Source organism: Ostrinia furnacalis, unplaced genomic scaffold (genome assembly GCF_004193835.3).
Source record: "Ostrinia furnacalis isolate ACB-3 unplaced genomic scaffold, ASM419383v2 OfSCF0398, whole genome shotgun sequence".
NCBI lineage: Eukaryota > Metazoa > Arthropoda > Insecta > Lepidoptera > Crambidae > Ostrinia > Ostrinia furnacalis.
This window is the reverse complement of record NW_021130637.1, coordinates 277,640-293,579: the sequence shown is the minus strand read 5'-3', so window position 1 is coordinate 293,579 and position 15,940 is coordinate 277,640. Positions and strand designations below refer to the sequence as shown.

At 38.9% G+C, this 15,940-nt stretch overlaps 1 protein-coding gene across 6 annotated transcripts in view; it reads right to left on the bottom strand.

Annotated features, from left to right (window-relative positions):
• Positions 1 to 15,940, bottom strand: part of Ptpmeg2 (Protein tyrosine phosphatase Meg2) — a 57,670-nt gene that overhangs the window by 35,296 nt on the left and 6,434 nt on the right. For 2 of the 6 annotated variants that reach the window (XM_028319102.1, XM_028319094.1), the window contains exons 1-4: positions 14,722 to 14,933; positions 13,877 to 14,098; positions 12,319 to 12,408; positions 6,460 to 6,600 (exon numbers count right to left, since the gene is read on the bottom strand). In XM_028319102.1, the coding sequence (XP_028174903.1) occupies positions 6,460 to 6,600; positions 12,319 to 12,408; positions 13,877 to 14,098; positions 14,722 to 14,796 (528 nt within the window). In that variant the 5' untranslated portion in view covers positions 14,797 to 14,933. Of the gene's footprint in view, positions 1 to 6,459; positions 6,601 to 12,318; positions 12,409 to 13,876; positions 14,099 to 14,721; positions 14,941 to 15,940 lie in introns of those variants that run through there. The other 4 variants (XM_028319133.1, XM_028319125.1, XM_028319117.1 and 1 more) reach the window with 3 other exon arrangements.

The window sequence follows — 15,940 nt, the reverse complement described above, 5'->3', positions numbered from 1 at the left end:
AATAAACTGAACGTTTTCAGAGTTTAATTTGCCAGCGAAATACCAAGTTTAATTAAAAGATGTCTGAGTTTCTGATAAAAGTGATCGATATTCTTTGTAAACAGTCGTAGTAAAAGTTTGTTTTCTCTCTTCACTTTTGGCCCACCTTTCCGTATTTATTTTTAGAGCAGCCTGGCCACCCTGAAAATAGGTGATCGCAAGCGCTGACACGCCTGCCGCTTCCGCGCCGCTCTGGCGTTATTGGTGGCATTGATGGGATTATGACAGCGATACGGGTCATCAGATTGAGTGACTCGAGTATTTTATAGGAAAAATACCACAAGCAAACACGCGATATTAGTAACTAATTCATTAATAATAATGATGGTAATTGAGAAGTCATTTTGGAAATCAATTTGTATTTGATGCATGCCGCAATCTTTGTGTCGTAATGCGAAATTAATTTATTTTAAAATCACGGTAATTAACAATTATGTAAACAAATTAAATTGCACTCGAACAACTTTGGGAATCGAGCTGAGAATTGTTCGGATAGTATAAATAATTGGAATCGGCGAACTTCCGACTGCCACGTAAAACTTTGTGGGCCCGACCAGAAACCTAATTAATAGCTATAGCACTCATACTATTTATAGATAGTGTTAGATGACATTGCAAAAGTTGACACAATATTGCCTAATTCCAACGCATACGCAAAGCTATTTCCAAATATTTAATCACCCAAAACAATTTTAAACACATCAAGCTAATTGGCATTAACGACAAATGGTATTTCGAATTACAACCTGCCCCACCGGGCGCGTCATAATTGCGTTGTAAAGAATAGCAATCGTTGATTGCCGCATTAATCGATTCACATTATGACACAATAGCGTGTGGATATCTGGAATAAGAGTGAATCGATGAAAGAGCAAGTATTCTGATGGAGTAGGGAGACATCATAAAATGAAAACACGAATTCGTTGGTTAGAGCGATGAACTTCGTGTGAAAACTTCTGGAAAATCCTCAGTCACACAAAGCTAATGAGGTTATAATGAATTAAAATGTACGCGCGTGCATGTCACATTGATTAATTACTACAATAACGCGTTGTCAGGATTTGACGAAGGTTCCACGGTAATGGGTAGAAAGGGAAGTTAGCGCTTTGTGCGGACTCGGAGGTGCGATTCACCGCTCGTCTCCGCAGCTTCGACCTTCATTGTGCCGAACATATTATTACGCGGAGTTATTCAATGCCGAGACGACCGCTGTATGTTTACTTGGTACAGTGACTTTTTTGTTGTACTCATCATCCTTTGTTAAAAACAACGTTACGCAACGGTGCACATCACATACATCCTACCGTTGCCATTCTAGAATCTTTTGTCATTTTAAAATAAAATCCTGGAATGTAGGTAAACTTGCGCGGGAACTCGTGTAAAACGAGTAGTGGGTATATTACGTTACAGTAAGTGAGTAAACATCTGCTAGGGGCTCTACTAGAGAGAAGGTTCTGTGTAGAGTCAAAAAGTTGTTCTTTTGAGGTCTATCGGTATGGGGACAAGACTATGATTGAAATAATTGGTATTCAACAAAGTTTATTGGTATCACCTGAATCAGATGTAGGTAATGTAGGTAGGTACACAAAAAATGCTGAACTTTAACTATACTGAATAGGAAATATGTTAGCGTGAGTTAAGCTTATTCAATATTCGTGACGTTTATGTCCGTTTTGTTATAGGTAACAAAAGCTTCAAATACTATTTTCAGTGTAAGCTTAATGTGGATAGTACCTACTGCCGTCTCAACAATATGTTTTACCGATACATATGTGATACTTGGCACCGATGCAATATGTTCAGCAACATAGTTTGCGTTGTGCCCAAGTATTTCAAGACCGCAAGCTTATACATAATACCAACGAGAGTAGATAAGGCTCGCTCGCCCAAACATACAATACAATTAGATAAGTTTCCAAGAGGTTCATACAATTTGATACTCCAATTAGTGAATCTAGTTTGCTAGGTGGCTTATTTATCAACAAAACATAGCGATTGTATGTGTTTTGCACTAAAAACAAAATTATTCAAAGATAAATAAAGAAAATGGATCGCGTGTTATTTTTACGATGCTACAGTATTACAACATAACAGATATTTCCAAAATAGTATTACAATGTTACAATCGTGCGTGCTACTATACGGTCCTCACCTCTACAATGCGGGCAGTAGCGTGCAATCCTCTCAGCTGTTGCCCCTATCGATCGAATGTTACTCCACAATAATCTGACGTTCCCAGCAGAGTGGGCTCTACGGTCGAAAGCACTTTCCTCTAGCACTGCTAATAGACACTGGCACTGCAATACCACTCCGGCATCAACACCCAATAATAGCACTGATATGCAATCGCCACCTGTTTGTCGGCCGCTCGTAGTACAGTTCGATCACTGAGTTCTCGTATTGTTGATGTTTTTGACAGCGACGGTATTGATGTTAATTTATTTAGCGTAATTATGTGATGCGCACGTTAGGCGCTTGATCGCGAGAGCGCGCGCGTGCGTCCGTTTCGCTGGCGCGAGCTCGACTGACGTAGGTCTAGTTCGGTGGGGCGACGCGGCTGGGGCGGGCGGCGGGCTCCGGCTACGAAGGACTACGGCTCGCATCCGCCCACCGCTACGGGAAAACGAAGCTACGGGTTTTCATCTACGCGATGACTTGCCGTATTGGGAAATTTACAGCGAACGGGTGTACCTTAATTAATTAATAAGCGACGTTCCTTTTGTCTGTGGTAATATTTTATCGACGATGCTGAAATTGAAAGCGTGAAATCCCTATTGATTATTTAATCGATAATAATAATTTACTCAATATCTTTCTCCGAATAATCTTACGGACGGTATATTTTTAGAACTCGGCGAAATAAATTCCTTACTTTTCTGAAGGCTTTTATGTCGTTCATATATTACAAAAATAGAACTTACAACAAATAAGATATCAGCCAGAGAGTAACACAAGTACCGAGAATTAAAGTATTTGTACGCCGTTGTACGTTCACTGGTAGACCGATATGAACACAGCTTTGCGAGAAGATTGATGGGCTGTGGTTGACTCGCGGAACCGTCTTGGCGGGCGCTTTAGCTCAATCGCGTGTCAATTCTGTTCTTTAACACCTTACAAAAGATACTACAATTGAACAGGAATATTTATAATCGAAATCATCAAAAATCTTAGTTATTTTTATAGATTGGTCAAATTCGCAGTTCCGCAGGACTCGTCTTGTAACGTCAAATGATGATAAAAATGTAAATAGTAGACTTCGGTATAAGTTAAAATGTAAGTTGAATTAAATCTTCAAGCTTGATTGCTTTCATTAAAATATAACAGTTACTTATTATACTAATCCTATACAGGCCAAAGATATCATATTAGGATTAGTTTCCAAATGTGGGAGATGGAGATTAAGCTTGTCTGGTGGACTTGAAATCCACTTAGGTATTGATTAGGAGCGCACAATGTCTCGTAAATGAATTAACGCTTGTTATATCTGAATGTTAATAACATAATGACTAAAGAAAATCCGATAATCTATATTTATAAAAGTGAAAGGTCACTGATTGACTAACTCACTCACTCATCACGAAATCTCAGAAACTACAAGTGCTAGGAGTCTCAAATTTTGCATGGAACCTTTTAGAACGTAGATGCTCACTAAGACGGGATTTTGCAAAATTCAACCCCTAAGGGGGTAAAACGGGATCCACGCGTACGAAGTCGCGGGCGACCGCTAGTAATCCTTAAAATTATCGAAGTATTGTTCAACAGACGTATGAGAGAAATGAGTTTTCAAGAATACTTATAAACTTATTCGGAGTTTAACAAACGGTTGGAGCTTCAGCCACCGGTTTAGAACTTCGCGAGTTGATAATATTCTTCGACCCATATTGTGCAACCGCGGTACAATATGAACTCCGTGAAACTTTTATTTCGATTATGTTACTAACAAGCGGATTGGGTGCGTGACAGTTTATATAAGTTTATATGATATAAATTCATTTCAATAACGTTCATATTGTATAATAAACGTATGTTATAATAACACTTGATATAATTTTTTAACATATAATGTTTACTTCATATAATAAATCATTTCTAATAATATCATTTCAGATACCAATCACAACGCATAAAGACATTTGATATAAACCTTACTTAATCTAAGACTCATTTGATGTAATTTTGTTTAATATAAATATTATTTCACATAACCATTACTTGTAATAAATATTATTTGTTATACTCTTTAATTGATATAATTTCTGATAGATATAACTTTAAGTATGTTCTTCTTTAGCTTGACTTATAAATGACTTTAGTGACAAAAACGAATCGCCGTAAAACCGACTCCACGTAGTCTTGTCTGCCCTACCCCTAGAGTGTAATTTAGAAGCGCGTAGGCACGGAGGGGCGAGGCGGCCCGCGGGCTGAGGAGCAGGTGGCTGGAAGCGAGGCGCCGCGGCTGAGGCTGGCCGGCGAAGCCGGCCAGCAAGCCGAAGACGCGGTGTCGAGCGAAAGCCATCTGCGACGATTAGCACGCGAGGGACCGCCAGAGCCCCGCAGTGCCGGAGCCGTGACAGAAGTCTCAAGTTTTTAGTCAAATTTGCATGCTGCATGCCTGCATGCCTGCTTGCTTGCTTGCTTGCCTGCTTGCCTGCTTGCTTGCTTGCCTGCTTGCTTGCTTGCTTGCCTGCTTGCTTGCTTGCTTGCCTGCTTGCTTGCCTGCTTGCTAGCTTACTTGCATGCTTGCTTGCCTGCATGCTAGCTTGCTTGCTTGCTTGCCTGCATGCTAGCTTGCTTGCTAGCTTGCTTGCTTGCTCGCTGGCTTGCTTGCTTGCTGCATGCAATGCTTATTATAACAAATGAACTTTATATAAAATTAGTTATATGATTTAAGTTTTATAGGAAAATAATTTTATTTCATTTGATTGTTCGACATTTTATTTTTATATGATTTGAATGTTATTTGTTTTAAATAGTATACATTGTAAGTTTTATAGAAAATATTCATTATATCAAACCATTTTATATCAGTTAATAGTTATTTGTCTTAAAATTATTCGTTTTAAAATTATATTATTCGTTTATTATAGTAAATAATTATTATATTAAACGATTTTATATAATTTGATGTTATATCCTCTAAGTATTATATGATATGTAGTTATATCATACATTACACACCCAAGCGGATTACGTGGTACAATTTAAAAATACACTACCAAATACTCGTTACACAATTTGCCAAGCACAGCATAGGTTTTCAGAATATTTGCAGACCTCTAACTTGTAGAATACTCATAGTTAATTTTAAAGTATTTTTAGATAGCTACTATCTGTAGATTAGTTTTAGTAAATAGGGATTTAATTCTACGTCTTAAAATTATTGACTGTAAAATAATTTTCTCCGTATTATGGTTATAATAAATAATATTTACTATTTAATCATTTTCAATTCGCGCAATCACGATCTAATGTTGTAAACACGCGGTTGATGAAAAACGCTACCAAATTAGAAAAGATTCCATCAAGGGAGCTTATTTTCAGCTTTCTACAAAAGTCGACTAAATATGCTACATTTCTTTTCTCTACATTGGAAAAATACCAGTAATTTTCCGATGTTATTTTCTATTTGGCTAAAATTAGACTTCATAGAATACAGTCATCCCTTGTCATTTTTCATTTGTCCAAGATAAGTCGAGGATGTGAGCTAAATAACTAGTTTTAGGAAAATTTATTTATAGAAACGTCGACAACGCAATAAATATTATATTGTAGGTAAAAGGACAAATATTACAATACCAAGAAATTGCTTTCATAAGAATAAAGCTATAATCCAAATTAAAAGCTACATTAAGATAATAAATTATATCTATCTCACTAAAAGAAAGTTAATTCATTTATTTATTTATTTAAACTTTAATGCCAAAATAAATTTTTACATAAGGCGAACTTAATGCACTAAAGCATTCTCGACCAGTTTACCTTTGGGTTGAGCAGAAAAGAAATTTGTTTGGCGGTACTTCTAGTGCAGGAAAGAAAAACAAAAAACAAATAATGCTATTTCATTAACTTACTTTAAATTTTAGTGAGTGATAAGGTCGCGATAAAAGGAACTTTTTGATGGTAACTTTGCAATTAATTACAGTATTTCAGTGCTCTATCATAGCTTTAGGCAGAAAGTTTGTTGAGTCAGATCTCTAGCTCTATTTTTCTTTGGTCATGTGACCCGTCATGTTTTCGGAGAAAAAAGTAGAGCCGTTGCCAAACTACTAGCAATATTGATGGATGATGAGTGATGACATAAAAGCGATCCTAACTCGATTCCGTCGGTTTAAAACAAAATGTGTGGTTTGTCGACAGCACATCAGATTATACATTTTTATTGCAAAATAGCACCTATTACAAATCCATAAGATGACTTACCTTTAGCAGAGTGAGTATCTTCTGCGACAGTTCATAGTCGAAGTTAGTGTACTTGGAGTCGGTCATGTCGTATATGAAGACTAGACCGGCGCGCTGGGTCTCTATCGACGTCAACGCCACATCTAATTGGTAGACGACACCCTGTTGAAAAGAAAAATATTCATTGACAAAAAGAAAAATGTGTGACACTTTACATTTGACTTCTTTCATGTAGCCTATACGCACCACGTTGGGCGCCATATTTAGCCCGTCACGTGTCCGTTAAATATGGCGCCCAACGTGGTGCTATCGACGTTTTCAAACTGTATTTAGCACTAGCGGCCGCCCGCGACTTCGTACGCGTGGATCCCGTTTTAACCCTTCATCTATCTTACGCGGTTTAGATTTTTTCATACAAATGTTTTTTCCCGCTAACTCCCGTTCCCGTTGAAATTTCGCAATATCCTGTTGTAACTAAGCTTTAAGTTTACTAAGGGACCTGCATGCCAAATTTTAAGCGTCTAACTTAAGCGGTTTAGATTTTTCATACAAAAGGATTTTCCCGGTAATTCCTGTTCCTGTGGGAATTTCGGGAATTCCTTTCTTAGTGCACCTCTACGGTACCTAAGCTACGTCCCTTATAAATTTAAAGTGCCTACGTTTAGCCGTTTAGGCTGTGCGTGGGTATGTCAGTGAGTCAGTCATACAAAAGGAATTTCCCGCTAATTCCAGTTCCCGTGGGAATTTTGCAATATCCTGTTGTAACTAAGCTTTAAGTTTACTAAGGTACCTGCATGCCAAATTTTAAGCGTCTAACTTACGCGGTTTAGATTTTTTCATACAAATGTTTGTGGATTATGAGAAAGCCTTCGATTCGGTCGAGACCTGGGCAGTGCTACAGTCTCTCCAAAGGTGCCAAATTGACTATCGTTATATCGAAGTGTTAAAAAGTTTATACAAAAACGCCACAATGTCAGTCCGCCTCCAGGATCGGGACTCGAAACCTATCCAGTTGCAGCGAGGGGTAAGACAGGGAGACGTCATATCTCCAAAACTGTTTACCACCGCCCTGGAAGATGTCTTCAAGCTCTTGGACTGGAGCGGATTTGGCATAAATATTAACGGTGAGTACATCACCCACCTTCGATTCGCGGACGATATCGTAGTCATGGCTGAAACCTTGGAAGATCTAGGCACAATGCTCGATGGCCTCAGTAGAGCCTCTCAACAAGTGGGTCTCAAAATGAACATGGACAAGACAAAAATCATGTCTAATAACCGTGTCGCACCCACTCCTTTGAAGGTTGGAGACTCTACACTCGAAGCTGTTGACAATTATGTATACCTGGGACAAACAGTCCAGTTAGGTAGGGCCAACTTCGAGAAAGAGGTCAATCGTCGAATCCAACTCGGCTGGGCAGCGTTCGGGAAGCTACGCAATATACTCACGTCCGAAATACCGCAGTGTCTCAAGACAAAAGTCTTCGAGCAGTGTGTGCTGCCAGTGTTGATTTATGGATCCGAAACGTGGACGCTTACTATGGGCCTCATAAGAAGGCTCAAGGTCACCCAAAGGGCGATGGAGCGGGCCATGCTTGGAGTTTCCCTGCGTGATCGAATCAGAAATGAGGAGATCCGCAGAAGAACCAAAGTGACCGACATAGCTCGCAGAATTGCTAAAACCAAGTGGCAGTGGGCGGGGCACATAGCTCGTAGAGACGATGGCCGTTGGGGCAGAAAAGTTCTCGAGTGGCGACCACGGGCTGGAAGACGTAGCGTGGGCAGGCCTCCTACTAGGTGGACCGACGATCTCGTAAAGGTCGCGGGAAGAGCCTGGATGCGGGCAGCGCAGGACCGTGCATTGTGGAAAGCCTTGGAGGAGGCCTTTGTCCAGCAGTGGACGTCATTTGGCTGAAACGAACGAACGAACGAAGTCAGAAAATTGATATCTTCATTTTAATTATTTTAATTTTCATACAAATCGGATTTTATAAAATTGATTATACTTTTAATATAAAAATAATAACTTTATTGTTTTAGTTAGACTATGCTCAGTGTTAAGTATGCTCAAATAGTTTTGTTCCCCGTCTAAGCAAACTTTTCAAATGTCACGGAGCACAGTGATATTCCATAAATCTCATAACATTTTGTAAGCTCTTGCAAGAAGTCACGAGAAGTCGATAAATCTGCCATTTTAAATTTTGAAAAGGGCTTTTACCTTAGGGACAACCTATGGACTGGTGCTGGCGGAAGAAACTAAGTCACCTTTGTCAATAATCCAACTGTAAATAGTTACATAACTACAAAAATGTCCTCTGACATTGATTTGCCCCATGTCCCATTATTCCTTCAAACCCCTAACAAATTATGACAAATGCAAGTCAAATCAAGCAAGTCAGAGGTGGAAACGCATTACAGTAATCACCGGTAATGGTCACCCCTGTAATGAATCCGGGAACATGGGCCAACATGGCGACTACCCGGCGAATTGAATGTGGAGGCATTTACTAGGGTTAGGCGAGTCGCATACGATACCGAATAGCGAACTAGTGATTAGAGAATTGGATATAATTTGTAGGCCTAGGATACGCGCCGCGATAAGCTTTTATCCTTTTATCGATTTTACGCGATAAGTCCATACATTTGTCGTCTAAATCATCGATAAGTTTTTATCACAGCGCGCATCCTAGCCCGGCAGGAGGGCCAATGTTTGTGTTGAAAAGAGACTTAATAATATACTGACAAATGGAAAATTAGTTTTTTACCCACAAAGTAGAAGCCCTTGACCATCTTATAGACGCGATGGAAAGTGATACACAGATAAATTCACAAAGGAACTGCCATCCACAACATGTTCTTAAAATTATTGTTATGGCGACAAGCTTAAGTAGATGACGGTAGCTGGCCAGGTAGACTTACAACAAGCAACAAGCAGAAAATTTTGACCACTTTGGAAATCGAATCCAGGACCTCTGGGTCTGATCTTTAATGGTGGTGAAATGTTGTGTTTACATTCTAATTTAATTACATACAGAAAAGACTAAAATTGTCAAATAATTCATTAAATTATGTTTATGTATTTTATGTGTTACTACGACTCGTCTCCTGCTACCCTTAGGCTTGTTGTTTCAGTATTATAAATTCCAGTTCATTGCAAAACAGCCTCTATACCAACGACATAAAGTGCTCACCGTCTACATTTACTTATACAAATCTAAGCCCATCATTACAGTAGTGGAAATCAATTCCAGGAGCTACGAGTAACCTTAATAGAATTGAAATGCGCATAATTTGCTTTGTATCCAGCTACTACGAAACTCTACTATTTCAATATAGCTACAGTATCAAATATTTACGCTATATGATTTCAATATTAGTAACTTTCAACATAACATTCGTTCGTTTCAGCCAAATGACGTTACGTTTTGGTAAGTTCACCGACGGTCTTATTCAAACTCTTGTTACTTTCTTGCTTTATCCACGAAACATCCCTATTCTTCGAAATTATTACGATCTACAAACGGAAAATCTCTGCTACTACGCCGCAGTAAATTCCCCATCATAAATAAAAAGATTTTTTTTAAAACAAGCTTATAAGAGGATTTTAGTTTTTATCTGCGAAACTTTTTAATAGTAGGTACGTTTCATGGTTTGGTAATTTAGGGAAGTTTATTTGCACTTAACATGAAAAATATGGTATCAATGTACTGAGTACATGCACCTTCAGTGGCAACAACAAGGTCTACTGGGTACCTATAGTCTACTAAAGGCATGAAATAGATTAATTTCACTAAAAATTAAAACCAACTCCAAAACGAACAATAGGTCGAAGGACAAATGGACGAAAACTAATCTACAGGAATAGCTAATTTTGGTTTTCGTCCACCCCAGTGCTTGCTCATGACGTCATGGACGAAAACACAACAACGTTTAAAGCTGTTTTTTGTTTTCGTCCACATCTTTTTAACGGTTTTTATGGGTTTATCACTGTTAAAAAGTGGACGTAAACTAAAATGTTTAATTTAATAGCAATAAAGATCATATTGGAAGAAAAAACATTGTATTTTGTAGGTCCATTGAAGTAAAATGATTATTAAAAATATTAACTAGATGTCAGGGTTTCCGTCCACGTGGACGAAAACCAAAATCTTGCAAAATTGTTATGCTAGTATTAGTCCACTTAATTATCTAAGATTTCTATACAAAAACTTTAATAAACCCTTAAAATAGTGTTTATTATGCTAATAATTAGACATACGTGCCAAAAACATTACGTAAAGTAGCTAAAACAGTAATTAAACATACCATGAAAGTTCCCTACCGGCACGTTTTTTTTCTAACTTGACGACGTTTTCCATTCACCTGTGTGCAGCAGCAACTTCCGTAGATTTTTTTGGAGTTATTACTTGTCAAATTACATTTTCATGCAGGCAGAACTGTTATTTAGGTATTATAGATTGTAACAAGTCCAAACTTGCATGGAAAGTTAGGTTTGTATTCTAATTTTCCGTATTTGTTTGTGGCAAGTCGGTCAAATGGACGAAAACAGGAGCTGGACGGAAAACCGGCGCAATTACCCTACATATTATTATAGGCCATTTAGGTATCGAGAAAGGCTACATCCAATATGAGAAAAGCATCAAAGAAAATTTTTCAAAAATGGGAAATTATTCAAACGATTTTCACGCGTACGAAGTCGCGGGCACAGCTAGTTGTTGAAATAAAAGCACTTGTAATCCGCAAGTGGGCGTGCAGTCGACTCGTTCGAAGATTGACTGATGAGGGGAATGAGGGGTCGATTCCATTACACAGCTATCGCTTTCGCATTGAATCTCGCAAAAACAAATCAATGGATAATTGATGATGTGATTTTATTGGATAGCAATTAATTGCCCCATTATTTCGAGATAAAAAGTTAGGACTACTTTAACGTCTGATGATAAAATATCCATATGATACCCATAGCACCAGTAAGTAAAATTGGACAACTTTCCGTTTTAGGATCTGTAATTCTGTACGGAATAAAATTGGTGCACGCTAGTTTTCGGCAAGTGGTATCCTACATAACTGAAGTTTTATAACTCTAATAATTATAAACTCTTTCGTGGACTTACGATCTCAACAATCCCGACCATTGCAATTGATTTCTGTGCAGATAAGGATCTACTCCTTATCAAATTAATTGCAATATTAATTCATATCGAATGATATCGATCTATGTCCGCAAGGGCTTCCGGCTGCGAGCTCTAGTTTCGCTCTATGACGCGACGGTGTCAGCCTGTCATTGCGTGCGCCGAGATAAATAAATCAGAACCGAACGACGCAGGACGACCGATATTATGCATGTATGAAGTTTTACATGCGCGGGGCTCACCCATGGCCTAACTAAATGATAAATTATTCCATAACTTGGCCCAATCTACGCAAGACAAGAGAGGGAATTAAATTGCACTGCAAGCGTTGCCTTCAGAGACGCGTTTGTAAATGTGCCCATTTTCGTTTATAGGATACTTTTTTCGTTCCGCGCCGTATAATTTGATTTACCTATGTTTTGCTTTGTGTATTTTGCACAGATTACTGAAATGAAATATTGTACGCAACATTTACAGACGGTCGGTCATGCGATGTAACATAAAATAAAATTTAACTTTATTGTAATTGCGAAATTCTGTGTCAAGAATACTGTTTTATCTATGTATTTACTAGGAAAGTAGTAAGTAAAGATAATGTATTCGGATACAAAACTTTTGAAACAATGACCTAACAAACAGCCTAAAAATTTGACCTCACAATAACTCCATTAGCCAAGTCGTTTCTAGCCAAAACATGACATGTCAAAGTGTGTTAATGGAGTATAAAATGAAAACAAACGGGTATTACCTGCAATGTCGTCTGATGAGTGGTAAGGGACGGGAAGTGCTTGTTGGCCGTGAACACCGCAATGGCGGCACCGGTCGCGTCCCGCGTCGGCTGCGGACACAACCGTAATCGTGAACATTGTGGCAACATTAAATTAAGCCCGCTTTCCACCACAGTGAAGAGGAGATCTTGTAGGCGGCTTTTAGAATCGCACTGACCGCTCGCTGATCGTCGGCGCTGACATATCAATATGTATGTAATTGAAGGGAACGTTCCTGGGTGACGCTGATCGCTCGGCGCCGACGCTTCATACATGTTGGCTGTCAGCGCTGACGGTCAGCGTGCGTCAGCGTTGACTCTAAAACCAGCCTTAGTTAACCAGTCAGATTTAGTTATTTTCACCACACATCTCCGATCAGCTTCGGTTCGAAAATCTGATTGGTTTTCTTTGGTGCAGATCGCGCCTCATGTAATCCCAAACATAAAAAGCGTACAGAAGAACAAATTGCACCTAAGTTAATGTTTTACGCGATAATTATTATAAACAGCCAGCTACTTTAAAGTATGAAAGGACCGTTGCGGTTGATAACAGGTAAAAAGTAAAATGCCCATTGATCTCATCTCGGTAATGTGGTTATTCATCTGCGTAATCATCATTAATTTATGTAATTTGGCAATCACTATCGATATTATCAAGTTCAATGTCTTTCATGTTCAAAGCCTACATGGCATACAGATACAGTACTTACGAGATACTGTACAATCACAAACGATATCTAGTCCAGTGTGTGTAGTTGTCTAAGACTTAATAATTAGGTAGGAATATACATAACTAGCTTTCCGCCCGCGGCTTCGCCCGCGTGGAATTTTGTCTGTCACAGAAAAACTTTATCGCGCGCGTCCCTGTTTCAAAAACCGGGATAAAAACTATCCTATGTTCTTTCCCGGGACTCAAACTATCTCTATGCCAAATTTCATCAAAATCGGTTGCGAGGTTTAAGCGGGAAAGCGTAACAGACAGACAGACAGACAGACAGACAGACAGACAGACAGACAGACAGAGTTACTTTCGCATTTATAATATTAGTTGGGATTCATCAAAATTTGACGTAAGGCTACTCTCCAGAGAATTCTACGCTATTTCNCTATCCTATGTTCTTTCCCGGGACTCAAACTATCTCTATGCCAAATTTCATCAAAATCGGTTGCGAGGTTTAAGCGGGAAAGCGTAACAGACAGACAGACAGACAGACAGACAGACAGACAGACAGACAGACAGAGTTACTTTCGCATTTATAATATTAGTTGGGATTCATCAAAATTTGACGTAAGGCTACTCTCCAGAGAATTCTACGCTATTTCATTCACCTTCATATTTGTTCAAACACGGAAAATTTGAAAGACGTGATGTCGTTCTTTTCCTGGCGCTCATCAATATAGTAAATTTTCCGGTCTCAAACTCTGCTCTCAAAGACTTCAGCAGCTCTTCGAAGGGCTCGAACTTTTTGTTATTGTATACAAGTTCGTATTTGTTCAACATACCGCCCCATTGAAATAGCATATCCTGATCAAAACTCACCAAAATAGTAAATTTTCCAGTCTCAAGCTCGGACTTCAGCGGCTCTTCGAAGGGCTCGAACTTGTTGAGCCCTTCCCGCCGGCGAGTCGCCTCGTGCTGTCGCCAGAGCGTGTGCGCGCGCAGCACGTCAAACTTGCGCGCGAACAAGAACTTGATAGCAGTCGCGCGCGACACGCATGTCGCGCCCGACTCGCTCAGCGCGTCCAGAAATGCCTTTGTAGCCTGCAAGTGACAGAATGTGTTTCATTAGATATGTATGACGTTCATATTTGTACAAACGACAGCACATCCTGGCTGAATTTGTCTTAACAAGTAGCAAAATCTGACAGATGTATTTCGAAACTGCTTTACGGAGAAAAGGAACGCCATCGAGAGCGTAAGGTTTTGGAAATTACAACTTTCATGTTTTGCGCCTTGTCTAGGGGGGTAGCTAACTTTACAACGATAATGTATAGTCTGATGTGCTGTCATCTATACCGTTAAATTAAATGAGACAGACAGATTCCAAGAGATTCTTGACATTGTATCTGAGTGTTTAAACTTGATGTGCCGTCGTCTGCGCTTATCTTTCTTTCATACAGGAAATACATAATGGATAGTGAAAATGGTCAACTTGAATGACGAAGGCTTTCTTGTGAAGAGATTATTCGATTACCTATGTAGGTACGACGCAATATTATTACACACTTCAGTGACCCTCAATTCCATGATTCAATTAGTTCGACAAGTAGCTCGGATAACCATGTAATTGTCATAATAATTGAGTCACTGGTCTTGCCATATTATTCATCTTATTGTTGTTCATAAAATTCAGATATAAGAAATACAGTTAATGCAAAATATACCCTTAGAAGCCGGAGCCAATTCCGCATGAACGCTCTCTCCATGTTGAGAAGGAAATCCTCGTCCATGAATTCCATGATTGGTCAATTATTATGCACAGCTTAATTTATACTAGATGGTTGATTTCACTGTTTCGTCACACTTTCATCGCGACAGTTAAACTTCAAGCAAGACGGACTGGACGGCGACCGAGGTACCGAACGGAATCCTCAATGACTAGCTATTTGACAGAGTTCACACCGTAACGCCCTGGTAAACATTGAACTGTGACCAAGAAAACCGCATTAGCAAGGTGTTGCGAGTGCAATACCGGTGCTAACTGGATACGGATAATTTGTCAAGTGGGTGCATATGTATTTGGATGCAAATAAGCAGGCGGGAGACGGTGGGTTAATTCTTCCGGGATGTATATCCTGTGCGGCCGCGGGGTTTTATTATGAGCGGGCACGCGCCTGGGAGCCCCGCCTTACGTCACCACACACACACGTGCTGCATCACAATCACGCAATATCAACAGTAACTATACAACACCACGCTAACAACTCTAGTTTTAACTCCTAAAACAAACGTTCCAATTTTAATTAATAAACGCTCTAAAAGGATGTTGCATTCAAGTAATCCCTGGCACACTGAGGATACACAAAGGAAAATATAATTTTAATTGAATGGTTTATTTATGTAACGTGATAAGAGCTTGTTATGTGGATTGGGATAGGAGGGAAGGAAGAAGACAATACATAATTTGTCTGAAGCTTACCACAATTAGAATTATTAAATTACATACTATGAGTAAAACCCAATCCCAGGCTACAAGGCACATTAATAAAAGATGACTGTTATTATAATAATAGGGTTTATTTATAATAACAGTCATCTTTTATTAACACAAATTAAAATGTAAGATGTTAAGACGCAGATTTATCATCACAGAACACTTTCAAATTTGTATGATATTCATAAATCGATCGATATTGTTCACTTACAAACACTGGCTTCATAATCACCTTGAACATTGTGCAATGAAGTGAAGACGGTAGGTATTGAAAATTAATTAACAATAACAAACGCTACTATGTTTTAGATCCACAACGAATGAAAATTTGTATTAATCCAACCAACAGCTACAAGGAATATTATAAGTTCGACAAACCTATACCAATTACTATAAATGCCCTCAAATAACAATAAGCATAGTCAGAAGAAGTAATAAGATAATTTTAA